Genomic DNA, 10,479 nt, shown 5'->3' on the forward strand with positions numbered 1-10,479 from the left:
TACTTGAATTTAAAGTAACATCGAGTGGATTTCTTTCTTTTAGGCCTTCAGTTTTATATCTTTTAAATAAATCTATCTATTGAGATGAAAGATTTAAACATTTAACTTTTTAATTGATAATAAATGTCTAAATTAATTGATTTTTTTTCTTTCGTTTTATAACTTAGAATTGGTTGAATATAACTTGAAAACACACTTAACTATATATTTGACTTTAATTTTTTAAACACTTTTAAATGAAAAAAAGTTAAATGGGATGTGATTTTCACATGATTAAAATTACTTTACTTTGTGTTGTTGTAAAAATCACTTTTATCTAATATAATTAGGTTTTGCAGCGGACAGCAATGTACATATACAATGTTAAGAAAATTATGTAGTGAAGAATAAGAGGGTTTCAATTTCACATCTCTCACCCCAAACTGTATTACAATACCTATAGAAAAAAAATTCATTCTCATTCATATGTAGTTAGCTAACAAGAATTCAATAGTTCATATAAATAACACAAAAAGGATGAAAATAAGAAACTCAGACTACAGACTTATAGCATAAAAACAAAAAACCAGAGGATGAACAAATCCAATCTAATGATTGATAAAATAAATTGGGAGAATCTTACGGCAACCCAAATGATATCGAACCTTAATTCACGTAAACTCAAATCTTCTTCTTCTACAGGTCAAGGCTCGACCTTCAAGTCAACAATGGCGTTGATGAGACAGTTTAACAATGGCGAAACAGAGACGATCGGAACAAATTTTTCTAAAACTCCAAATTTGAACGTCATCCCCACTTTTCAATCCATTTTCTTCCACAAAACTATTCCAATTCTTCACCAAACAATAACATCTATCACTCCCAATCTTCCATTTCTTCAAACTCATCGAACTTTCTCTCAAATCAACATCCATAATCCCAACCTCCAATCCATTCTTCTTCTTCATCATCATCTTCTTCTTCTTCCCACCATTTTCTTCATCCAAAATCCTTCTCTCGTCTTCTCTCGCAAATTCCCCTTTCAACTTCATCGTCGGAAGACACAATCTCCCATGGTTTCTGCTCACATCACTCTCCTCAAGTTTCTTTTCAATCACCAACTGAATTTCGTACCCCCCGTTCCTCACAATCCATTCCCTCATCGCCGCCGGCATCTCCGACGAACTCTGCCCTGACTCCATTTCCTCTCGCCTCGGTTTCTTCCTCTCTCTGTTGTCACCGTTGGCCATTTCTATCATAGCCTCCGCCACCTCCAACAAGGAACTGGAGACTCTATTTTCTTCTTGCTTTGGTTCGGCGCTGCCGGACCGCTTTCTCTGAGGAATCTGAATTCCATTGATTAACCAAATTCCCATTGTTTGAAGTTGAAGTCGCTGGAGGAATTGAAGAAAGAGATGGAAGTGAAGTGAATGAAAGTGGAAGGGTAGACTTGGCCTATATAATATACACTCTCTTTCTTGAAACAGAATCTGTCTGTTTCTTTTATGAAATAAGATTTGAATTTTCGTAGAATATTTGATATTTAGATTCGATAAAAACAAATTGAATCTTAATTATCTTTGATTAATTTGAAATTTTATTTCATGTTTTAAATCGATATAAATTATTATTTACTCCTTTCTTCTCGGTAGTTCCTAATTTTGAGTAAAAATGTTGGAAATCTTTGTGTTAAATTATTTATCTATATGTATTTAAATTAGTATATAAATATCTTATATATTTCTTAATAAACTATAACTAACATAGTTAACTACTTGTAGAAAAAACTAGTTTCTAGTCTACGAGTTCCTAAGAATAGATTTATTGGTCCTTGAGTTTGAAAGTTATCTTACTTTTTGAATTTTAAAAAAAAATAGGGTTATAAGATGCCAAAAGTATTTTATGTTTGATTTTTTAAAAATAATTGTATGATGTTTAAAATTTGAAGAAGTAGTAGATTTAGAGAAGATGTGATATTTGGAAATTATTCTTATAATTTAAAATATCATATAATTATTTAAAATAGAAGTATAAAGTTGTTTGATTTACCTTTTAAACTTATGTTTAAAAGTCAAGAATTAGAATCGTACATTTTGAAAATTTTAATATCAAATGAGTCTATCTATTCTTGTAAACATGGAACTTTTATAAAACCCAAAAACTAAATGTACATATTCATCAAAACCAAGAGACTAAAAAGGTAATCTCCGTTTTTTATATTATATTGACACTAGTGATGTTTTGTTGGTATGTTTTATAAAATTTATAGGGTATAATAGAAATATTGAATTGTTGATATTGAATTTGTTAAGATTTGAAAATAGTTATCACGACGTTCAAACAAACACCATGATATAAGATATTAATAAAGTAACTACTTTTAGTACAATTTAATTTAGTTTAGTGATATTTAATAGGAAAATTGTTATAGATAATACAAAAACAAAACTATTTACAAAATGTAACAAAGAAATTAAATAAACTAGGAAGAATTTAATTGAATGAGTTTTATTGTACTTTTGCAAGATTTTGTTATATTTACATAATATAACATAAGTTTAAATTGCATAATCTTTTAAAATTTCAAAAATTAAATATATACAAATTTCAAACCTAGAATTAAACATACATTTTTTAACACTCGTATACATATCGTGATTAGAGGTATGAATTTTTCACACCACCTAGAGTTGAAAAAGAAAAAGATTTATTGTTGGACAAATTTAATTTGTTGAAACAAAATTTGTCTTTTCACTGATATAACTAAGAGAGCAGAGCACCAAATAAAAGGTCATATCCCCTCAAATATATCCCAAAATTTTCCTGATTTCCATGACTAAGGGTGAAAAACAGTGCAACAATTTATTTTGAAATTCAAGGTTGCTTGATTATCAAGCAAAAGACTTGTTTACAAAATAATAGGAAGGAGAGATTCCAAAAATATTCAAGTAGATTTTGTTTGCCAATCATTTCCGTAAATATTGTAAGCCATTCTTTTCTTTTGTCATTTTTTCATTAACGCTGACTCAATCGAGACTCGTCCCCTCTTCAAATTATTTGAAATTTCAAGCATTTCATACGGTGATAATGTGAAGCTGATAGGGTAAACTAGAGTCGAGCCCCAAAAAATTTCATCCCAAACTTTTTCTGGTGGAACCTTCCAATAGATTCTCAATCAACAACTCTTTTTGATCCTCATCCCTCTCCAGTTGATGAACATCCTGTTATATATTCAGAAAAAGAGGATCAAAATGAAGTCTTTCTCATTGCATTCATTTTGCAATTAGAACAAAAACACTACTCATGAATGATGGTGTAAACAAATCGGTTTCATGATTCCCTTCTACGGATTTGATCAATTTTCAAAACCTTTTCATCTTGGTGTGATGAGTTGTTTCTTTAGTTTACACTAAATAAGTAATGATTAGGAAAAATAGAAATAAAGATTTACGATGATGACAATTGTTCCTTGAAAAGGCAATAGCATCCGAACATATAAGATAAACCAAGTAATTTGAGGTAGTCAGATCCTCAATCTCTTAATACGGATCACTCAACCCCTAATCCAACTAAATAATTACTATCCTTTATTCCTTCTAACACACCTATTTATAGCAAACCTTGTCTAACAAATTTACCTAATTACTAATGTGCCTTTATAGTCCAATATCATTTCTTAAGGGTATCCCTGTTAGAAGGAAAACAAATAGACGAAGAAGCGAACTTTACCCTTTCACTTAGATGGAAGGACTCCACAGATGTGCACCAAACAAGAGCACAACAACAAAAAATGGGAGCGGTGCGCTAGTGAGTTTGGAGTGACATTGAATAACTTCAAATGTGCTAAATTGACTCTCCGAAGCCCAGTACACCTCAGCATGACTGCAATATGCAGCAACCAGCAACGGCTCCTCAGGGGTTTCATTTCATCTGGTTAAAAACAAACCAATTCACATAAACTTGTAGGTGTTCAAATAGTACAATAAGTATGATGAACATAAAAAGAAAAGCAAAGCTCAAAGTGTTACACTTTCAGCAACAATTGTATTTCAAAAGTGTAAATGGAATGAAGTGAAGTGTATAAAATAGTAATCGTCATACACTAAACAAAATAGCACCCTATTAAGCTTTCTGTTCCATAATGCATAAGAACTAGCAGTCAGATCCGAACGACAAAGTTAGTGATACTGAGGGAATTTAACAACAAAGGAGGCAAAACATGTAAATAACTGCAATTAGACCAATGAAGTTTGAAAACATTGAAGCTATTATAGAAAACTTCCCATCAGTGCCAGAAACTATAAAAATAAATTTGAAATGCAGTTATAGAGTGGTGGTAGAACTAAATGTAGTAAGTAAATAATGAAAATTTAGAAGTCATGGGAGCTAAACTAGAACTAAAATCAAAACATAGGGCCTACAGATAAAATTTAATCATAAAATTAATATTACGTCATTTATCTAGCCAACCTGTCCTTTTAATTCATTCAACTCCCCTTGCAAATCCACCGACTTGGTGCCCAATTTCACAGATGATCTCCTTGCGTGTTTTAGGTGGTATTATGACCATTTTGGAGAATCACCAGTAATCACGACACGAACATTCACCATTCTTAAAATGGTGAAACCTCTTTCTATCCCTCACTATTATCTCCCTACTAGCCACTTTAGACATGAACTTGAATGCATTATGGCAATCCCCACAGATCCTGATGTTCTTGAAAACCCTGACTGTTGCACCTGGAGGAAGCTTCATTATCCCAAACCCAACAGCGAGCTTCTCACTGTGAGTAGACAAGGCATGTTCCTTTTGTTCATATTCCATATCATGCAACACAAATTTAGTGTCTGGGATATATCCTAATTTCTTCATTTCAAGGCCCAGCTGCTCCAAGTAACGGTAGACAGATAACACCTCAGGGTGCACATCATCATCGACCATGAACACATGAACCTTGTTCTCAACCTCAATCCAACTGCAAGCAGGCTCCTTTCGGACTGCTTGGTCCCTCATCAATTTTCGCACCTTAGCAACGTCGTTCCACCGACCCACATCAGCATACATGTTCGACAGAAGCACATAGGCTCCGTCGTGTTGCGGCATTAGCTGAAAAAGTTGTTCGGCAGCCTCTATTCCTAAATCCACGTTCCCATGAATCCGGCAACCGGCAAGAAGAGCCTCCCAAACTGGCGCACCAGGTTTAGAAGGCATAGTGTCGATGACATTCCTTGCATACGAGAACATCCCAGCTCGACAAAACAAATCAACCATTCGAGCATAATGATCTTCACCAGGGGTGATACCATAACTTTCCAACATTGAATTAAAATAATGGCGTCCCTCCTCAACCAACCCTGCGTGGCTACATGCAGTAAGAACGGTAAGAAATGTTATTCTATCAGGGAATACACCCTCTTTCAACATTTGATCAAAAAGTTCGATTGCTTTTACACCATGCCCATGTTGTCCCAGTGCTGCAATCATTGAATTCCATGAAACCAAGTCTACAGAAGGCATAGTGACGAACACTGACTCTGCAGCCTCAACCACTCCACATCTTGCATACATTGAGATCATTGCATTGCCAACAGAAAGGCTTGACTCATAGCCCAGGTGAACAAGTTGAGCATGGAGCTGGCGACCATTCTCCAATGCTCCAAGCACAGAACAAGCTGTAAGTGCTCCCGCAAATGCAAAATCACAAGGTTTAAAACCATTCAACCTCATTTGCTTAAATAACTTCAAACCCTCATCTCCAAAACCATTTTGTGCCAGTCCTGAAATCATCACAGTCAATGTAAGAAGGTTTTTCTCTGGCATTTCTTCAAAGAAAGACTTTGCTTCCTCCGTACGCCCTGCATTCACATACCCCGATAAGATTGCATTCCAAGTAATGATACTTCTAACTGGCATCGAATAAAAAATCTTCCGTGCATCATCAACTTTATTATTTTTACAATACAAAGTAATCAGTGCATTACTGACAGACAGGCAAAAGCTACGATTGGGGTTCAGCTCATTTTTAAGAATGTAAGCATGCACCTGTTTCCCCATTTGAAAGAATCCAACATTGGCACAAGCACTGATTATGGTCGTATAGGTGATATCGTCGTACTGAATTCCGAGAAAACACATTTTTCTACACAATATCAATGCTTCCTGAAAACAGCCACAGTGCACATATCCAGATATCATGGCATTCCATGCTGCCCCAAGCTTTTCAACCATTGCATCAAAAACTTCACGTGCCCCATTTAGATCATCATTCCTCACATACCCAGTAATCATCGTGGTCCACGTTAACTCGTCTCTCTTAGGCATTTCCTCAAACAATTTCCTTGCCGAAACCATTGCCGAACATGATATGCCTAATTCTGACGCACGCTTGACATAAACAGACAGAAGAGCATTCAACACTGAGGAAGAAACACACCCCATTCCAGTTTTCACCACTGCACAATGCATCTGACCGCATTGTTGCTCATTGTCAACAACAAGCACTAAAGCACTGAGAACGCTTGTAAATGTAAAGTCATCAGGCCGGAAGTCATCTCGTCTCATAGCACGAAACAGTTCAAGAGCAGAATGACCATCACCGTTATGCGAATAACCAGTGATCATTGCATTATAGAAAACACTATCCCTCATATACAACGGAGTTCCATTAAATACTTCTCGACCCAGTTCCAGATTCCCCAAAGCACAATAAGCCGTAATCAACGTAGTCCTTGTTATAGCACCTGGGTTGGGAATTTCGTCAAACAGTTGGCGTGCATACACAAGATTCGACGATTTACAGTACATTTCCAGCAAACGGTTAAGGAAATGTCCACGAGGCTTGAAACCGGAAGCAATCATATGGGCATGGACCGCCCGAGCAAGTGAGAATGATGCCGGATCCTGTGGAGAACAAAGTTGCAATTTTTCGGCATACCGGTTTGCCACCAAGCGGATGTCCAATGCATTTCTCATGAAGTTCAATGAGAATTAGAAGCATTGCTTTGAATTAAACAAAATTCTTCAAATGACAAATCATGGAGAAGCAAAATTACAAGCTAGAGATATGAGACAAAAAAAACTTGGTATGAACATAAGAAATATGAGAAAATAATAATCTAAATTCTTCGAATATATGAATTGAACTATAGATAATAGATATCATACAAAAATTAAAAATAAATAAAAAGAGACTTCCGTTGCCGGGACTTGAACCCGGGTCTCTCGGGTGAGAGCCGAGTATCCTAACCAACTAGACTACAACGGATTGTTGATTGTGAAAACAAATGTTGATTATTAAATATAAAGTTTAGGTCCTTAATTTTCTATTCAATTTCTTGTCCTTCACTTTAGGTCTAAATTTATGTGATTTTTGAATAATAGCACTTCCATGGTAATTCTTTTTCCGCCTTATATTTGAAATATGGCATTAATGTAAGCCCATTTGTACAAATTTCGAGCTAAATATGTGAAATTATGAAAACAAACACTATAATTTGGATATATGTAAAATAACCCATGAAGTAAAGCCTTTTTTTTTTCTTAGTTAGACCATTTTTAGTACCAAAAATACATTAATGTCTTACCATTTGGATCTTGAATAGGTGTACAGTGGAAAGTGATTTATGGTCAAAATTAATATCCAACATGTCTAATTAAGACACAAAGAAATATATAGATGGAATTCAAACTAATTCATTAAGTACTCAATTCATTCCTTCAATCTCCACACTAAATCTTTTAAGTAGATGCGACTATCTTTGTATTATCATTAATTTAAATTTTAACTTTCATTTAACTTACAATTCTTCGAACCAATTCGAAATTAGAAAACATAATAGATTAGAAAACGCTAGAGGTAAAAGAAAGGTTTTCACAACATAATTACTCTTATATTATATTAATTGCTAAGGTAGGAACATAGAATTTTGAATTAGTTAGATGAGATAACAATTACCCAAGTTAAGCTCTATATACGTAACCCAACTCGTCTTCCTCATACAACATGCAAGTGTTTAACAATGGCGAAACAGAGCTGATCAGAAATATTATTGTTCCTGAAACTCCAAAGTTGAATGTAATCCCCACTCCTCAAACCATTTTCTTCTACAAAACAATTCCAATTCTTCATCAAACAGTAAAACTTTCCACTCCCAATCTTCCATTTCTTCAGACACATTGAACTTTCCCTCAAATCATCACCCATAACCCCAACTTCCAATCCCTTCTTATTCTTCTTCTTCCCATTATTTTCTTCTTCCAAAATATTCCTCTCTTCTTCCCTCACAAATTCTGTTTTCACCTTCGTCGCCGGCAGACACAATCTTCCATGGTTTCTGCTCACATCACTTTCCTCAAGTTGTTTTTGAATCACCAATTGAATTTCGTAACCACCGTTCCCCACAATCCTATCTCTCATCGAAGCCGGCATCTCCGGAAAACTCTCCTCTAACTCCATTGACTTCTTCCTTTGTTTCTCTGACGGAGATTTCTTCCTCTGTTTCGCCGTCGGAGATTTCTTACTCTGTTTCACCGTCGGAGATTTTTTCCTCTTCCTTTCACAGAATCCACCGTTGGCCATTGCTAGTAGAATCTTCGCCGCTTCCACCATGGAAATGGAGGCTCCTTCATCTTCCTTCTTCGATTCAACGCTGCCGGACTTCTTCCTCCGAGGAATGTGGACTCCTCCATCGATTAACACTAACGAATGAGCTTCTGGAATCATCACACTCCCCATTGCTATTACCATTTTTTGAAATCACAGAAGAAGAAATTGCCGGAGAAATTGAAACAAGAAATGGGTGTGATTTATACAACAGGAAGAGAAAATATTTTTTCCATATAGGCTCTGTTTCTTCCCATTTGAAACAGAGGACAAGGACTTCAAAGATTTCCAATTGAGTATCTTTATCATATAATATTCTTCTTATTTTCTATCTATGATATATTAAACATGGACTCAATAAAATCAAATCAATTACCTCATACCTTCCATCTCCTTTTATAATTTTTGTTTTCTAATTTTCTTGTAATTCTTTTTCCATGTTGATATTAACTACAACAAGGTACCATAATTGTTTTTGACTATTTGTAGAACTTAAATTTTGTGGTGTTGGTGAATATTTTTTAGAAATGAAACCCTAACTAGAGGTTTTGTCCATTTTTTTTTTCTTCTATCTTCCATTATTGAAATTAAAGAATTGGTGAAGAAAATGAAGGTTTGGCTTCGTGAAAATGAAGGTTATTTATGGAATTTTAAATAAATACTACTTTTCAAATAGAGCAAATGGATTGCCAATTTTCCATTTCTGTATTTTATCATCATAAGATTCTCTTATTTCTCTAAATATTTTCTTAAATTGTTTTAGCATTTACCATTTATATCGCAATTTTCTCATCTCAATATACTAGAACAGAGTAAAATCATTTTTTGACGAGTTTTTTTTATTATCAAATCCATATTCGATTTGTATATTTTTTAAATATATTAAGGGTATAATATAACTATAAATTTAACATCATATTTTGACGAGTTCAATAATTATAGAGCGAAAAATTGTTCTTAACAATTTTGTATGTATTCGGTTCGGAGACTGATAACTAAAAAAAATATAATTTTGCATGATCACTTTCATACTCACAATTTAGTGTAATTTCTCAAAGTTTTGACAATTTTAGGGTCTATGCATTGAAAAAGAGGTTTCATTTGAATAAAATAAATAATGCTGGAGAAATTGAGAATATTGAAAACCACTTAAAGTAAAATGGCACCCTATTGATACATTCCTTTTTCATTTTTTTTTTATTTTATTTTGTTTTTGTAAGGTAGGATGGTGATTAAGTTCTGAATTGCGGCCCGATGAATTTAAAAGCCCATTTGAAATGATCTTGTGGGCCGGCCCAATTTTGAAAACCATTGCATGAACTTAATGTTGTTATTATTAGTTTTTATTATCGGTAAGTATTATTAATTATTATAGAATAACTTATTTTTATATAATTTGATTCTACACGTTTATATATCTTTGCATATTTCAACTTTTGATTTTAGAAATTTTATTTTGAATCAAATTTATTTTGATTACACTTATGTATTTAGTTATATTTTATTTAGAAATGTTAATTATACAACATCAACATATACAACTCTTTATTCGAAAGAATAGTTGTAGTCTAAAAAAGATGTTTGGATTGCTGCAAGAGATTGAGGAGCATTTATTAAAAATGTGTAATGCCTTTTTTTTTTTTTTATTGTTAAAGAAAATAAGTAAAAAAATATCATTATTTTCAAATATAACCAACCAAAATATATTAAAATATCTTTGGACTATGATGGACTAAAATGAACTCCTATCTATGTCTATTTAAGGGGATTTTCGTTAGTCAAAGTCGAACTAGTTTATTTGGCTTCGTTGAGCCGAGGCCGACCTGTCCCATTTTGATTAATGATAGCCATGATTCGACGACCCATTTAGACCTGAACAAGAAGATATATTTGATAA

The 10,479-nt window shown here is 33.7% G+C and overlaps 3 protein-coding genes and 1 non-coding gene across 4 annotated transcripts; all 4 read right to left on the reverse strand.

The window, feature by feature from the left end:
- Positions 1-701: 701 nt before the first annotated feature.
- On the reverse strand, positions 702-1,355 carry LOC107990711 (B3 domain-containing protein At1g05920-like). The gene has a single exon (XM_017044468.1). The coding sequence runs from the start codon at positions 1,353-1,355 to the stop codon at positions 702-704; it is 654 nt and encodes a 217-aa protein (XP_016899957.1).
- A 1,615-nt stretch (positions 1,356-2,970) lies between these two features.
- On the reverse strand, positions 2,971-7,099 carry LOC103488018 (pentatricopeptide repeat-containing protein At1g25360-like). Its single transcript, XM_008446550.3, has 3 exons — positions 4,450-7,099; positions 3,709-3,909; positions 2,971-3,200 (listed from the first exon to the last, which is right to left on the reverse strand). The coding sequence occupies exon 1, from the start codon at positions 6,950-6,952 to the stop codon at positions 4,559-4,561; it is 2,394 nt and encodes a 797-aa protein (XP_008444772.1). The 5' UTR covers positions 6,953-7,099; the 3' UTR covers positions 2,971-3,200; positions 3,709-3,909; positions 4,450-4,558.
- Positions 7,100-7,171: 72 nt separating this feature from the next.
- TRNAE-CUC (transfer RNA glutamic acid (anticodon CUC)) lies at positions 7,172-7,244 on the reverse strand. Its single transcript has one exon. It is a non-coding gene; the product is annotated as a tRNA-Glu (tRNA).
- A 729-nt stretch (positions 7,245-7,973) lies between these two features.
- LOC103488551 (putative B3 domain-containing protein At3g49610) lies at positions 7,974-8,714 on the reverse strand. Its single transcript, XM_008447347.2, has one exon. It carries the CDS (start codon positions 8,712-8,714, stop codon positions 7,974-7,976), a length of 741 nt encoding a protein of 246 aa, XP_008445569.1.
- Between the last annotated feature and the right edge of the window lie 1,765 nt (positions 8,715-10,479).

The sequence above is a fragment of the Cucumis melo genome, chromosome 3 (assembly GCF_025177605.1).
Source record: "Cucumis melo cultivar AY chromosome 3, USDA_Cmelo_AY_1.0, whole genome shotgun sequence".
In the NCBI taxonomy this organism is placed as follows: Eukaryota; Viridiplantae; Streptophyta; class Magnoliopsida; order Cucurbitales; family Cucurbitaceae; genus Cucumis; species Cucumis melo.

Excerpts from the sequence above, each read along its gene's own strand:
- LOC107990711 (XM_017044468.1), bottom strand. The coding sequence starts at position 1,355 with ATGGGAATTTGGTTAATCAATGGAATTCAGATTCCTCAGAGAAAGCGG.
- LOC103488018 (XM_008446550.3), bottom strand. The coding sequence starts at position 6,952 with ATGAGAAATGCATTGGACATCCGCTTGGTGGCAAACCGGTATGCCGAA.
- LOC103488551 (XM_008447347.2), bottom strand. The coding sequence starts at position 8,714 with ATGGGGAGTGTGATGATTCCAGAAGCTCATTCGTTAGTGTTAATCGAT.